Source organism: Salvelinus alpinus, chromosome 25 (assembly GCF_045679555.1).
Source record: "Salvelinus alpinus chromosome 25, SLU_Salpinus.1, whole genome shotgun sequence".
Taxonomy (NCBI): domain Eukaryota; kingdom Metazoa; phylum Chordata; class Actinopteri; order Salmoniformes; family Salmonidae; genus Salvelinus; species Salvelinus alpinus.
Window position 1 is genome coordinate 3,003,578 of NC_092110.1, and position 16,786 is coordinate 3,020,363.

At 42.7% G+C, this 16,786-nt stretch overlaps 1 protein-coding gene across 1 annotated transcript; it reads left to right on the forward strand.

Annotated features, from left to right (window-relative positions):
• The first annotated feature begins 356 nt into the window (after nt 1-356).
• On the forward strand, nt 357-16,304 carry LOC139553175 (potassium channel subfamily K member 2-like). Its single transcript, XM_071365202.1, has 7 exons — nt 357-575; nt 2,097-2,187; nt 4,751-4,868; nt 6,844-7,004; nt 8,201-8,387; nt 8,827-8,966; nt 14,692-16,304. Exons 1-7 carry the CDS (start codon nt 478-480, stop codon nt 15,013-15,015), a joined length of 1,119 nt encoding a protein of 372 aa, XP_071221303.1. The 5' UTR covers nt 357-477; the 3' UTR covers nt 15,016-16,304.
• The last annotated feature ends 482 nt before the right edge of the window (nt 16,305-16,786 follow it).

Consider the following 16,786-nt stretch of genomic DNA (forward strand, 5'->3'; position numbering starts at 1 on the left):
CAACATTATTTATTGATACATTTCTAACATTACCAGCAAATGTGTTTTCATTCTGCTAAAGATCACGTGTCAGATCTACTGTACACAGCACCGAAGCATAACATAAGGAAAATGCACACACAAAAATCACTCACCAGCCGTATGGCTCTGCCCAATTTGTGCTCTCCCTTAAGGCATGTGTATGATAATGTGATATCAATGAGACTTAAAGTATGAACTATCTGAGTTTTTAACAGGAAATGAAAAAACATACTTTTAAATGAAAGAACATACTTTAAAAAATACACTATCAATGAACCAATCAACTAATAATCTCTGCTCCCTGACCTCCCACCACACCTCTAACCTCAAACAGTGGCAGCACCTAACCTACTGGATCCAAAATCCGCCACTCACAACAGCAAGCCCTGCCTTTCCTTCTCCGCCAAGTCACTCACGCTGAGCCCTAGAGAGGAGTGTCAGGCCATCGCCACGGTGATGAAGTGGAAGACGGTGTTGGCCATTTTCCTCCTGGTGGTTCTCTACCTGGTGGTGGGAGCTGCCGTGTTCAGGGCTCTGGAACAACCCCACGAGAGGTAGGGGAGACCGGGGTTGGTTGTCACACTTTTTACTCTCGTGTGTATTTCACAGCACCAGTATATCTTGCAAGACTCTTTTCAACATTATTTCAAAGACCAACATGTTTGGTTGAAATAGGGATCCTTTTTTAACCTCACATCTTATTTCAACATGGAGTTATAAGTCATTTAAACACATTCTGTCCACTTGTGACAACTAGCCCCATCGCGGGGTTGGTTGTCACACAGTATAGATTTGGTTGTCACAATGTTTGTAGCTTATTCCTTTTGTAACGGAAAGTGAAGCAATATAGAAAACAGACTCTTAGAAATAGCCAAGCCTTTCTTTGATCGAACAATATTGCTAACAAAATTCAGCATTTTATACCGTGAGAACAACATATGACGTTTTGAGTAGATTTGTGTGTGTATGCGTGTGTTTGCACATGCCTGTGTACATGTGCGGGTGTGTGACAGAAGAATGTGTGCGGGAGGCAACAAACCCAGACAGCAAAGATACCTCTGCCCAACAGATGCATGTATACATGATGCATCGGGAAGATGCAGTTTAGACATCGTTAATTGGCAAGACGTCTCACAGATGTGGCGGCCAGGCATCAACATTATATTCTGAAGGCTCTGCGAAGTCTCTCCAATGCGCAAACACTCTCCACACTACATATTCCCAACACATCTTGATTTGTCAGCCTAAGGTGTTCGTGTTTACTGGGAAGGGAGGTCTTTATAGCAACGGCAGAAAAGAGCTTGGGATTTATTGTATACTGGCAGTGGCAATGTCCCCAAACAATCTGGTTATAATGGAGTTGATTTTTATTTATTTATTTCACCTTTATTTAACTAGGCAAGTCAGTTAAGAAAAATGCTTATTTACAATGATGGCCTACCCCGGCCAAACCCTAACCCAGACGACGCTGGGCAAGTTGTGTGCCGCCCTATGGGACTCCCAGTCACAGCCGGTTGTGATACAGCCTGGAATCGAACCAGGGTCTGTAGTGACGCCTCTAGCACTGAGATGCAGTGCCTTAGACCGCTGCGCCACTCGGGAGCCTAATAAAGTGACAACCATCCCCAACCACCCCCCAGCCCCTCCAATGCTAATTAAGATGCTAGTTACCACATGGATTGACCTACTGTAGCAACTCAGAAATAGGTTTGGAATGTAGCTCTCCCTTTCCTGATTTCAACAAACATAATTCTTAATTTATACTCACGTAATTCAAACATTTCAAAAGAAAGTACCAAGAATGCACTTATTTTTACTTTCACCTATGAAAAACACTATATTTTGTCATGCTAACATTAATTGACCAGGTGGCTGAGTTCTTTTAAATAATTCATACTTTTTAATCTTAAAATTATTACACATGGCACCCTCTAGATTGGGAGTAATAAGCACTGTGACAACTAACCTGTGAGATAACCAACCGAGGTCTCTCCTAGATCCCTCCCTTATCTCTTTCTCATCCTGTCTTTCTCCTCTCTCTCTCTCTTTCTCTGTCTCTCTCTCTCTCGCTCTAGTGCTCAGCGCCTGGCCATCCTGAATCAGAAACTAGAGTTCCTCTCCACACACACCTGTGTCAACCACAGCCATCTGGAGGAATTGGTCAAGGTACCATTGTTACTATGTGTGTTTGCGCGTGTGCACATGGAAGGACTCCCGTATCGCTTCAAAGCAGAGCGTTTTCCTTCCTTTTTCGCTTTCACCATTTTCTCTGTACACCTTCTGCACTTTTGTGCAGACTTGTGTGAGCGTGTGTGTGTGCAGGATCATGTTTGTAGCCAGAGTGACTCATTGAGAATGCATCTCTGCTGTCGATGCTGGTGTTGCGCCAGAAAACATCCCTCATAATGATCTCAGCATGAGATATGAACTGCTGGTGGTTTCATGTCAATGCTAATGTGGCAAAAAAATCACTCGCTACCCAAAAAACTGTAACGATGTGTTTGAGAGACAGCAAGTGCTCATTGTGCAAATGTATTTATGTTGTAAATAAACATTGGAGATCAAATATAGTTTACATGTTGTCAACAATCTAACCCAACCCTGTCTGTTGTGTGAAGTCAAATGTGTGTGTGTGTGTGTGTGTGTGTGTGTGTGTGTGTGTGTGTGTGTGTGTGTGTGTGTGTGTGTGTGTGTGTGTGTGTGTGTGTGTGTGTGTGTGTGTGTGTGTGTATATGGCCATGCCCGAAATCTGTCTTGCCTACTATTAACAAAACAACATGCGGTGTACTAAACATACTACATATTATTTAGATTTTTACTGTTTAATAAAAATGTGTGCAGTAAATATCATTATACAATGGGTGGGTCTAATCCTGAATGCTGATTGGTTATAAGTGCATTCCAGCCGGCGTCTATTCCACAAGTTTCCACTGGCTAAATCTATGACGTTAAATTGCCTATTTCCTCTGTTCCATCTGACTGCGCAGTCTACTGTCTCATCAGCCCAGGCAGGAAAGTTATAAACTTGATCTTCACTATAAAACGCATCTAGACATTATCTTGCATTTCCTTTTTTTGTGAGAGAGCACATTTTCTATGACGGGGGAAATCGTGCCTCGTTAGCTCATTGTTATGGATGTATCCAAATACATGTCACTAGAAAACAGCTTAAACAAATGCAACTACTGTTGTTATTCTGTCTGCACTGTTTGACGTGACTGTAAGTCAGCCGTAGTTGGCTAGCTAGTAAGCAAGGGATAAGAACGTTGCCAGCCAGTATGGCAATGGAACATTTAGAACATGCAACTGGGTCATGTCCATAGATTTGTATTATTTTTATTTAACCTTTATTTAAATAGGCAAGTCGGTTAAGAACAAATTATTATTTAAAATCACGGCCTAAAGGCAAAAGGCCTCCTGCGGGGACGGGGCCTGGGATTAAAATAAATAAATAAATACAATATAAATATAGGACAAAACACACATCACAACAAGAGAGACAACACAACACTACATAAAGAGAGACCTAAAACAACAACATAGCAAGGCAGCAACACATGACAACAGCATGGTAGCAACACAACATAACAGCAACATGGTAGCAGCACAAAACATGGTACAAACATTATTGGGCACAGTCAACAGCACAAAGGTCAAGAAGGTAGAGACAACAATACATCACACAAAGCAGCCACAACTGTCAGTAAGAGTGTCCATGATTGAGTCTTTGAAAGAAGAGATTGAGATAAAACTGTCCAGTTTGAGAGATTGTTGCAGCTCGTTCCAGTTGCTAGCTGCAGCGAACTGAAAAGAGGAGCGACCCAGGGATGTGTGTGCTTTGGGGACCACAGAATGTGACTGGCAAAACGTGTGTTGTATGCGGAGGATGAGGGCTGCAGTAGATATCTCAGATAGGAGGGAGTGAGGCCTAAGAGGGTTTTATAAATAAGCATCAACCAGTGGGTCTTGCGACAGGTATACATAAATGACCAGTTTACAGAGGAGTATAGAGTGCAGTGATGTGTCCTATAAGAAGCATTGGTGGCAAATCTGATGGCTGAATGGTAAAGAATGAATAGATGGCCAAATAGATACAGAACAAAAAGACTAAACGACTGTGTCGCGTCTCTGGCAACCGAGCCAATAGAACGAACGACCAGCCGTAGCAACCCTAGATTTGTTTCGGGGTAATATCTTGTGGAAGGATGAAATAGTATGAATTAATTCATCAAATAACATTTAGAATGAAAATATGTCAATCATTATTTGAATATGTTGGTAACCCGTTGTATAAAAGTGATAAGGCCCTCCATGCCGGTATTTGGAGGATATGTTGGCACGGTTTGCCAATATAACAACACCCGTGCCAATATATCCTCCAAACACCGGCTTCTCAGGCATTATCACTTAAACATACTAGGCTCACCCATACTGAGAATGCATCATCTTATGCACAATGTCGTTGTTACCTGCCATTCATTCGTTTTGGTACAGTGTGCCCCTCAGCTTATTACCAACTGTTGTCAAACACACTTGGGTCTGATAAAATAATTCCCTTCCTCTCGCATGCAAATTCTATTAGATTAAAAACGAAATGAGTATGACATCCGGGCATACTCAATTTTCGAAATTTCATAGACTAAAAAACTTTACATTTTCACATCCAATCAACCTACTATTTAGAAGTACAGGTATTCGGACATGGCTTATGTGTATGTGTCATCCACAGCAAGTGGTGTCAGCAATCCGTTCAGGGGTGAACCCAGCAGGGACTCTGACCAATCACAGCAGTCTCTGGGACCTAAGCTCCTCCTTCTTCTTCGCGGGGACCGTCATCACTACCATCGGTAAGGGTGTATGTGTGTGTGTGTGCTGCGTTTGTTTGTGTGTGTGTGTGTGTGTGTGTGTGTGTGTGTAGTATGATGTCTACGAAATCTAATTTAACCTCCCAGTACAGTCGACATTACAATGTTAAACCACTCGAGTGTTGCTTTAGCAGTATGCTTAGGGTCATTGTTCTGCTGGAAGGTGAACCTCCGTCCCAGTCTCAAATCTCTGGAATATTGAAACAGGTTTCCCTCAAGAATTTCCGTGCATTTAGCGCCATCCTTCAATTCTGACCAGTTTCGAAGTCCCTGCCGATGGAAAATATCCCCACAGCATGATGCTGCCACCACCATGCTTCACTGTGGGGATTGTGTTCTTGGGGTGATGAGAGGTGTTGGGTTTGCGCCAGACATAGCGTTTTCCTTGATGGCCAAAGCTACATTTTAGTCTCATCTGACCAGAGTACCTTCTTCATATATTTGGAGAGTCTCCCACATGCCTTTTGGCGAACACCAAATGTGTTTGCTTATTTTTTCTGGCTACTCTTCTGTAAAGCCCAGCTCTGTGGAGTGTACGGCTTAAAGTGGTCCTATAGACAGATACGCCAATCTCCATGGTGGAGATTTGCAGCTCCTTCAGGGTTATCTTTGGTCTCTTTATTGCCTCTGATTAATGCCCTCCTTGCCTGGTCCGTGAGTTTTGGTGGGCGGCCCTCTCTTGGCAGGTTTATTGTGGTGCCATATTCTTTCCATTTTTTTACAATGGATTTAATGGTGCTCCGTGGGATGTTCAAAGTTTCTCATATTTTTTTATAACCCAACCCTGATCTGTACTTCTCCACAACTTTGTCCCTGACCTGTTTGGAGAGCTCCTTGGTCTTCATGGTGCCGCTTGCTTGGTGGTATCCCTTGCTTAGTGGTGTTGCAGGCTATGCGGCCTTTCAGAACAGGTGTATATATACTGAGATCATGTGACAGATCATTTGACACTTAGATTGTACACAGGTAGACTTTATTTAACAAATTATGTGACTTTTGAAGGTAATTGGTTGCACCAGATCTTATTTAGGGGCTTCATAGCAAAGGGGTGAATACATATGCACGCACCACTTTTCCGTTTTTAATAGAAATTATTATTAAGTTATTTTTAAAATTTCACTTCACCAATTTGGACTATTTTGTGTATGTCCATTTGTCACGATCATGAGGAGAGACAGACCAAGGCGCAGCGTGATTGGAGTTCCACATCTTTATTTTAGTGAAACTTAAACAAACAACGACCGTGAAGTACCGTAGTGCTACATGCACTCACTCAAAACAATATCTCACAAAACACATGTGGGAAAAAGGCTACCTAAATATGATCCCCAATTAGAGGCAACGATTACCAGCTGCCTCTAATTGGGAACCATACAACTCACCAACATAGAAATACAGTGACTAGGACACCCCCCTAGTCACGCTCTGACCTAAACACCATAGAGAACCAAGGGCTCTCTATGGTCAGGGCGTGACACCATTACATGAAATCCAAATAAAAATCCATTTAAATTACAGGTTGTAATGCAACAAAATAGGAAAAACGCCAAGGGGGATGAATACTTTTGCAAGGCACTATATACTGGTCATTAAAAATATTCATCCGAGTAGTCTGCTGACTGGCCAGCTCATCCTCTTCAGTAGGATGACATCATCCTCAATGAGGAAATAGCAAGCATTTCTGAAACGGTCTGTTTGAGGCGGGGGTTTTTAGATGTTTTTTTCTCCAATTTATGCTTTGGCCACAAATATAAGTATAGGATCAGTCAACAATATTATTTGGGTATGAGTTAACAGAATATGAACTTTTAAAAGTTCGTTTTTCACTAGGACAGTTACTTTAAAACTGCAGCATTTTCTCTCAGTGTCATGGCAAAATGTGTATAATTGCAGGAAATTAGCTTTAAAATGGCAAAGTGTTCTTTTTTAAGAGGCCTTTTTTCTTCCGTCCCTCCAGGTTTTGGGAACATCTCCCCCCATACGGAGGGAGGGCGTATCTTCTGTATAATTTATGCCCTGCTGGGGATCCCTCTGTTTGGCTTCCTACTGGCTGGAGTAGGAGACCAACTGGGAACAATCTTTGGGAAGGCCACCGCCAGGGTCGAGAAGATGTTTGTGGTGAGTCCATGTAGAGGAGGTGTGTGTGTGTGTGTGTATGTGTGTGCACATGTGTGTGTGCATCCTTACATGTGTGAGGCCACTCTTAATTACTTCTTTATCCCAGAAGAGTAGAGGCCTGTCTATCAGTCTAACCCAGATGAAGGTTGTGAAATGACAATTCATTACAGTTAATAACACCCTAGTGTATTGCCAGGAATAATTGGAAGAGAGGTCTGGTGCGTTGAGAATACAGTAGCTATTCACTTCCTATGGTCCAATCTGCCCCTCATACCGTTCATCATGGCCACCTCCTAATCATCCCTAGATTCCAGTTGGCTAACCTGGCAACTCTTCCCCAAGTCGTTGCTGTATATAAGAAATGTGGTCTCAGTCAACTCACCAAGGTTATTATAGTAAAAAAAAATCTTTAACTAAAACTAATCATTAAAAAAAACAGAAATAAAGTCATTAACAAATCTGTTTGAAAAACTGAAACTATACTGAAACTATTATCTTTGACTCCAAAACTATCTAAAATATAAGCATAATGAATTATGTTCAGTTGTAATTTTCAAGGGAGTTTTCAAGATTTATTTCTACTGGGATTTTCAGGCTTCGGAATCTGGCAGGTCACATTGAGATTGACTTTATAATTTAAAAGTAGACTCAGCGAGATGATGTTGCCACAAGCATACAGTCACATAGAGTGTTGCGCATGTTCACGGGTGTGCTTCACACTGCTACAAGGTGGTAGCTACGGGACCAAAACAGTGGAGTAGTTTCAAGTTTCCTGGTTGTTGCAGAAATTGACCCAATACTACTGTTTACTTCATGCATCTACATCATCTCGCTGAGTATACCTTTTAACCTGACCCATCACGTTATGCATTAGTGCCTCACAATGGCAAGAATTGACATTCACAAAAACACCAAACTTATACAGTACATTACATAGTTGTCTTCTAGCCTCCCCCGCATAGGCTTCTTTCTGTCCCTAAAACTGAAACTAAATAATAATACAAACTAAATAGAAATGTTATTATGAAACTTCAACTAAATAAAAACTAGTGGATCTGAAAACTAACTGAAACTAAACTGAATTTCAGATAAACACAAAACTATAATAACCTTGCAATTTACCTGGTGAAATTAGGGTTAAATACTGTAGATTAATAAAGATCTCTCTTTCCCTTTCTCCCGCCCTCCCGCTGTAGCAGTGGGATGTTAGTCAGACTAAGATCCGCGTCATCTCCACCGTTCTCTTCATCCTGTTCGGCTGTCTGCTCTTCGTGGCGCTGCCGGCGGCCATCTTTAAACACATTGAGGGCTGGAGCGCTCTGGAGTCCCTTTACTTTGTCGTTATCACCTTGACAACCATTGGTTTCGGGGACTTTGTCGCAGGTAAATTATCACGAAGGTAGTCATTCGAGTCCTAACTTGAAATGTGTATGCTTAAGTACATGTACGCACGCGCACACACACACTTTTTTAGTAAACCTTTATTCATACAGATTTGTTTCATGAAGGTATGAATCTCTTCTGGAGACCAGTTAAAGGCTGCAGCAGTCGGCACACATGAAGTGAGCTACAGTAAGAAGGGAGAGACAGTATAGAAGGAATAATAACCGCAGCTATCAGTGAGAAAAGTGTCCTGTCTCTGTCACACTTTCCCCATTCACTCAGGGAAGTAGGGACGGAGACAGAACATAGATAGAATTTACTGCAGGGTCAGAACTAGAACAAGGACCTGGTTAGACGGAGAGATAAAGAGAGAAAGTAAGGGGTTGTGTGTGTGTGTGTGTGTTTGTGTCTGTGTGTTTCGTGTGTGTGTCCTCTCCAGGTGGATCAGAGATTGAGTATCTGGACTACTACAAGCCTGTGGTGTGGTTCTGGATCCTGGTGGGACTGGCGTACTTCGCTGCTGTTCTCAGCATGATAGGAGACTGGCTCAGAGTCATCTCTAAGAAGACCAAAGAGGAGGTATGTAATATCTATCTATCTATCTATCTATCTATCTATCTATCTATCTATCTATCTATCTATCTATCTATCTATCTATCTATCTATCTATCTATCTATCTATCTATCTATCTATCTATCTCTCTCTCTCTCTCTCTCTCTCTCTCTCTCTCTCTCTCTCTCTCTCTCTCTCTCTCTCTCTCTCTCTCTCTCTCTCTCTCTCTCTCTCTCTCTCTCTCTCTCTCTCTCACATCAATCAAATACATTTTATAAAGCCCTATTTTTACATCAGAAGTTGTCACAAAGTGCTTTAAAGTTGCCCAGCCTAAAACCCCAAAGAGCAAGTAATGCAGATGCAGAAGAACAGTGGCTGGGAAAAAACTAACATACACACACACACACACACACACACACACACACACACACACACACACACACACACACACACACACACACACACACACACACACACACACACACACACACACACACACACACACACACACACACACACACACACACACACACACACACACACACACACACACATAAAGGATCTGAACCCGGGTCTCGGCCCCACGGGAGAAACCAACGTCTTGACCGTTAAACCAAGAGGAATTGATTCTGATTTTGAAGTCGCAGTCATGGCTACCTCATCACCGTCCCTAATTAAATCAACTACCTGTATCCTCTGATAGACATTACTGTGAGACTCTCCAGTGACACTCTCCAGCTCGACAGAGTGTACAGTAACGCATTATACAGAAAGAGAGAGAGAAAGAAAGAGGACAGAGAGCGAGAAAGATAATCCTTACTGCCCCCTCAGAGTTATCACGTTGACATCCTGCTATTGACGCAGTGTCATCACTCCACAAGTGACATCACGCTTCCGTCTATGATGGTCAGACGTGTGTGTTTGTGTGTGTGTGCGTGCATGTACATGGTTGTGTGTTCGTGCATAAGGCTGTGGCGGTCACGAAATTGAGTCAGCCGGTGATTGTCAAGCAAATAACTGTCGGTCTCACGGTAATTGACCGTTAAATAACATAAACACATTTAGCATCTCCTGGCTTCCACACATAGAATACAAGCCACTGATATAGACCTTCGGGAACATCTATATTTTAAAAAGTCTAATAAATCCATGTAATATAGCCTACACCTTCACAATAAATCCATGATTTATTTTAGACAGGTCTAAAGAAGCATGATTTGAAGAAAATGTACTCTATTTCAGAAGAACATAATTGCATACTCTGAGTTGTCCTTATGTTAGGTCCTGGTCTGGCTATGCCAAATGGCTGTGGGCTACACTAGTTTAGCAGACAAGATTTGCTTATAATTCTGTGGCATTATTTTACATTGTTTTATAGTATGAAGAATACAACTGATCAAAGCTGAATGAAATAGAAAGGACATTTCATCCAAACGATTTGAGGGAGTGCGCACATGCGGCTATTCTGTGTTGAGCGGTTAACAAATAAATAGGTATTCCTATATGCTTAATTTAGAGTTATTAATGTAACTTTAGTTGTTCTACAAACGTTGAGCTATATGTTTTGATTTTTAATACATTGTAAGGCTGCATGATGCGACTCTAATGATGATTTGAAAAAAGTTGCTTGAAAGGCATGAGCTCTGCTTAGTTTTTTTTGCGCAGGCTGTACACACTACATCAGTCACTCATTCACAATTTGACAAACACTTAATAGTCTAGAATTTCATGGCGGCATCCCCTTTGTGTGGCCGTAATGCACCCTAAAAAAATCGATGCCTTTTGCGGCCAGTGGCTGTTGTGCCCTTCTCCATTAGTGCTGCGCGCTCTGAATCATCTCTCACTCACAAATCAAATCAAACTTTATTTGTCACATGCGCCGAATACAACAAGTGTAGACCTTACCGTGAAATGCTTACTTACAAGTCCTTAACCAACAGCGCAGTTCAAGAAGAGTTAAGAAAATATTTACCAAATAAACTAAAGTTTAAAATTATTAAAAGTAACACAATAACATAACAATGATGAGGCTATATACAGGGGATACCGGTACCGAGTCAGTGTGCGGGGTTACAGATTAGTTGAGGTATTTTGTACATTGTACATGTAATAAACAGCGAGTAGCAGCAGTGTACAAAACAAATGGTGGGGGGAGGGGTCAATGTAAATAGTGCGGTGGCCATTTGATTAGTTGTTCAGCAGTCTTATGGCTTGGGGTAGAAGCTGTTAAGGAGCCTTTTGGTCCTAGACTTGGCGCTCCGGTACCGCTTGTCATGCGGTAGCATAGAAAACAGTCTATGATTTGGGTGACTGGAGTCTCTGACAATTTTATGGCCTTTCCTCTGACACCGCCTATTATATAGGTCCTGGATGGCAGGAAGCTTGGCCCCGTACGCATTACCCTCTGTAGCGCCTTACAGCCAGATGCCGAGCAGTTGCCATACCAGCAGATTCCGAGCAGTTGCAACCGGTCAGGATGCTCTCGATGGTGCAGCTGTAGAACTTTTTGAGGATCTGAGGACCATGCCAAATCTTTTCAGCTTTTGTCTTGCTCTCTTCACGACTGTCTTGGTGTGTTTGGACCATGATAGTTCGTTGGTGATGTGAACACCAAGGAACTTGAAACTCTCGACCCGCTCCACTACAGCCCCGTCGATGTTAATGGGGGCCTGTTCGGCCCTCCTTTTCCTGTAGTCCACGATCAGCTCCTTTGTCTTGCTCACATTGAGGGAGAGGTTGTTGTCCTGGCACCACACTGCCAGTTCTCTGACCTCCTCCCTATAGGCTGTCTCATCGTTGTCGGTGATCAGGCCTGCCACTGTTGTGTCAACAGCAAACTTAATGAGGAGTCGTGTTTGGCCTCGCAGTCGTGGGTGAACAGGGTGTACAGGAGGGGACTAAGTACACACCACTGAGGGGCCCAAGTGTTGAGGATCAGCGTGGCAGATGTGTTGTTGCCCACCCTTACCACCTGGGGGTTCATTGACTACCACCTGTAGTCAATGAACAGCATTCTCACATAGGTGTTCCTTTTGTCCAGGTGGGAAAGGGCAGTGTGGAGTGTGATTGAGATTGCGTCATCTGTGGATCTGTTGGGGCGGTATGTGAATTTGAGTGGGTCTAGGGTATCAGGGAGGATGCTGTTGATGTGAGCCATGACCAGCCTTTCAAAGCACTTCATGGCTACTGACGTGAGCGCTACGGGGTGGTAATCATTTAGGCAGGTTACCTTCGCTTCCTTGGGCACAGGGACTATGGTGGTCTGCTTGAAACACGTATGTTTTACAGACTCGGTCAGGGAGAGGTTGAAAATGTCAGTGAAGACACTTGCCAGTTGGTCCGCGCATGCTTTGAGTAAACGTCCTGGTAATCCGTCTGGCCCAGCGGCTTTATGAATGGTGACTTGTTTTAAGGTCTTGCTCACATCGGCTACCGAGAGCTTTATCACACGGTCATCCAGATCAGCTCTCGTGCATGCTTCTGTGTTGCTTGCCTCGAAGCGAGCATAAAAGGCATTTAGTTCGTCTGGTAGACTTGCGTCACTGGGCAGCTCGTGTCTGGGTTTCCCTTTGTAGTCTGTAATAGTTTTCAAGCCCTGCCACATTCGACGTGCGTCAGAGCCGGTGTAGTAGGATTCAATCCTAATATTTTATTGATGCTTTGCTTGTTTGATGGTTCGTCTGAGGGTGTAGCGGGATTTGTTATAAGCGTTCGGATTAGTGTCCCTCTCCTTGAAAGCGGCAGCTCTAGCCTTTAGCTCGATGCGGATGTTGCCTGTAATCCATGACTTCTGGTCGGATATGAACGTACGGTCACTGAGGGGACGACTTCATCAATGCACTTATTGAAGAAGCCGATGACTGAGGTGGTATACTCCTCAATGCCATTGGATGAATCCTGGAACATATTCCAGTCTGTGCTAGCAAAACAGTCCTGTAACGTAGCATCCGCGTCATCTGACCACTTTCGTATTGAGCGAGTCACTGGTTCTTCCTGCTTTCGTTTTTGCTTGTAAACCGGAATCAGGAGGATAGAATTATGGTCATATTTGCCAAATGGAGGGCGGGGGAGAGCTTTGTATGCATCTCTGTGTGTGGAGTAAAGGTGGTCTAGAGTTTTTTTCCCTCTGGTTGCACATATGACATGCTGGTAAAAATTTGGTAAAACTGATTTAAGTTTGCCTGCATTAAAGTCTCCGGCCACTAGGAGCGCCGATTCTGGATGAGCTTTTTCTTGTTTGCTTATGGCCTTATAGAGTTGGTTGAGTGCTGTCTTAGTGCCAGCATCGGTGTGTGATGATAAATAGAAGGCTACGAATAATATAGATGAGAACTCTCTTGGTAGATATTGTGGTGTACAGCTTATCATAAGGTACTCTACCTCAGGCGATTAATACCTAGAGACTTCTTTAAGCTTTGGTTCATTTTCATGCCAGCCAGGTAGGTTATACTCCTGTTGTAAATATAAGCAATGTGCTTAATATTAGGAAAGTTGAGAAATAATTATAGTAGGCCTAGCCTATAGAAAGCTGATGGGATCTACCTCTTTTTAGTAGAGGCCATCATTCTGTTTTCTCGTGCAATTACATAGCCTATAGAAATGTTGCGCAACATTAGCTCATGGGCTCTCATGAAGTGTTTGATTAGATTTTTGATCACATTTGCATTGATGTCAGATTGATTAGAGGGACAATAGAGTGCTGAGTACCAGGCAGTTAGCAAGTTTGGTAGGCTTCTAATGACCAGCAGTAGCATCAGAGCTTGGAGAAGCCTAATTACCGTGACTAAATGGTCACGTGGAATTTGACTGCCTTCATGACTTGTGACCGCCGGTGTGACGGTAATACCGTCACCCCAACAGCCCTATTCGTGTGTGTGTGTGTGTGTGTGTGTGTGTGTGTGTGTGTGTGTGTGTGTGTGTGTGTGTGTGTGTGTGTGTGTGTGTGTGTGTGTGTGTGTGTGTGTGTGTGTGTGTGTGTGTGTGTGTGTGTGTGTGTGTGTGTGTGTGTGTGTGTGACCAGTAATGACACACAACAGTAATGGAACAGATGATATTCCTCTGTCTATCACAATGGAACTCTATTTAATGTGTTTGTTCCAGAGTTTGGTAGTTACCACCCAAACCCACACATTTTGTCAGAGCTCCTACCTTCTGCAGACGTCTCTCCCCTGGCTTACCTCTTTCCTTTGATAAGAATGTTTTCCAATTAAATACAACGTTCCTAATCAAATCAACTACCTATATCCTCTGATGAACATGACTGTGAGACTTTCCAGTGACACTCTCCAACCCAACAGTGTACAGTAACACAGTATACAGAGAGTGAGAGTGACAGAGAGAGAGAGAGAGAGAAAGAGAGAGAGAGTGTGTGTCTAAATACGTGTATGTGTGTGTAGAATAGAATAACTTGCATTTGTCAGAGCTCGAACCTTCTGCACTTACACAGCTCTCTTTTTCAAGTCTTGTTCGCAGAGAGCATCTTTATATCAATACTTTATCATCCCAATAACTCTCTATGTTTGACAACCTCTAAACCACTAAAGATATCACACATGTTGACAATGCCATGGTGTGTGTGTGGCCAGGCTGCTGTAATTGAACACACATGTAATTGAGGTGACTTCCAGGATACGTCGAGAACAGCAGTCTTTCACAGCATCTCTCCCTCCCCCTCGTCTCTCTCTCTCCCTCTCTTCCTCATCTGTCTGCCTCCTCTCCTCCTCTCTCCATCCTCTTTCTTTCTGTCTCTAGGTAGGGGAGATCAGGGCTCACGCAGCAGAGTGGACGGCTAATGTCTCGGCAGAGTTCAAGGAGACCAGACGTCGCCTCAGTGTCGAGGTCTACGACAAGTTCCAGCGAGCCGCATCAATCAAACGCAAACTGTCGACCGATCTGGGCTTAAACTCCACCCCCGAGCTTACCCCACCTAAGAGGATACTGCCCGTCAACTTCACAGATGAACGGGAGAGGGAGCCGATGTTCCCATATATGACCAAAAATGGAAGTATTTTTCAGAACGGGCTAGGGGGAGAGCCTAGGAGAGGTGACGTGGCTATTATAGAATACCTCAAGTAGAGGTCACAAACGTTCACCTCTGACCCCTGACCCAGATTCAGCACAAGCCACACCCACCTGGTTACAACAACAAATGGCAGCCATCTTTCAGCACAGGGTGTATGACATCATTAATCAACAGCTGCCCTGATGACCGACTATATAACTATATGACTCTATGATTATGAAGCGGTTTGATTATTAACTACAACAGAATCACAACATGAGTTATGAACTAGGAACATATCTTTATGGATCTGAATGGAAGAGTTACATTCGGGGAGTACATGTAAGGTCAGGGCAAATCTGAGTTGACATCCTATTCCTAGTGCACTACTTTTGGCCATAACCTCATAGGGTTCTGGTCAAAAGAATAGGGTGTCATTTCGGACATAGCCTTGGTTTATGTATCCAATTTATTATGTTGCCAATGTATGAGGAATATTAATGAGGATGTCTATATGCCTTTAATCAGAGAATGTGTGGGTGTGCATATGTGTGAATGGGTTCTATGGGTTTCTAAGAGGGAACCTTTCCCCTGACTGTTAATCAGAACCGGACCTTTTTTTCTACTGAAGGAATCACAGCAGTGTCTTAGTCCTTTTCTACCAACCGGTAGAAAAGTCTGTACACGCATGTGAATTAACAGTGTTTTCTCTTCTCTATTATCACTCTCTCTCTTGTCGTTTTAAACAGCGAGACAGTTTGTCATTTAGACGACGTGACTGTAGTCCTCTGGGCTGCTCTAGGGATGCTGGGAGTGTGGAGCAGCAAATGGAGGCTCCACTATGACTGTTTCAGGGCAGACATTTTGAGGCCAGCCACCACAGACTGAAATGACAGTTTTGCAGCTACCTATACATTTTTAGATTTGTTGGTATTTTGGTCAATTAATATTAGGATTTTCAAAAAGTAAACATACAAATGTCAAAATCTTTATGAAAATGTATACTTTCTTTAGTTTATCATACTACAGTCAAAAATGTCATGGATTTTAACCACTTTAAAATGGACATACATCCATAATGTCAAAGCTCACTACATTGAATTACACATAATTTAAAAGCCCATTTCATAAAGAATGTAACAAACTTTACCATATGTAGTAACTTACTTTGAAGAGATGGTGATTGGGTCTTAATAGGTGTTTTGCGTTTGGTAGTCTAAATTCAGTGTACTTGTCTTTAACGGCCCCTTCCAGAAAGTCTCTTTCCACACCCCAACTCATTTTCCTCAGCTTCAGAAGCATCTACATTCACCAAATTGTGTATGGTTTATCCATGGATATATTCTCAGATATCTATACAGGGGCGTAGGCATGGGTGGGCCTGGGAGGGCACATCCAAATTTCTGTAAAATGTTACGTACTTTAGCATTTTACACATAGAAAGATGTAAAAAAGTATTTATCCACAATCTGCTCAGATTAAGTCTGGTCCTGAAGTGGCTTAACAAAATTACTTAATCCAGTGTCCCGAAAAATGGATTTGCGGCATAGGAAAATATGTGCATATTTAATGATATCGCCTCATTTGCACATTTTAATATAATGTGTAAGAAAAGGTGCAATACAAAAAAGTATTATAGTTGACATTGGTGCCAGTTTTTTGCGGTGTCAAAATGGAGTCCTACTACATATGGGGGTTGGGGAGGACATATCGTCACAAATGTTGAACACATTTCTTCTAAAGTATTTGGTATTAATTTAGAGTAGGTTGGTTTTAGGGTAAAGGTTAGGGTATGGGTGACGGGTTAGTTAGCCACAGATGTATGGCTTCTGTCCTGTCTAGGAT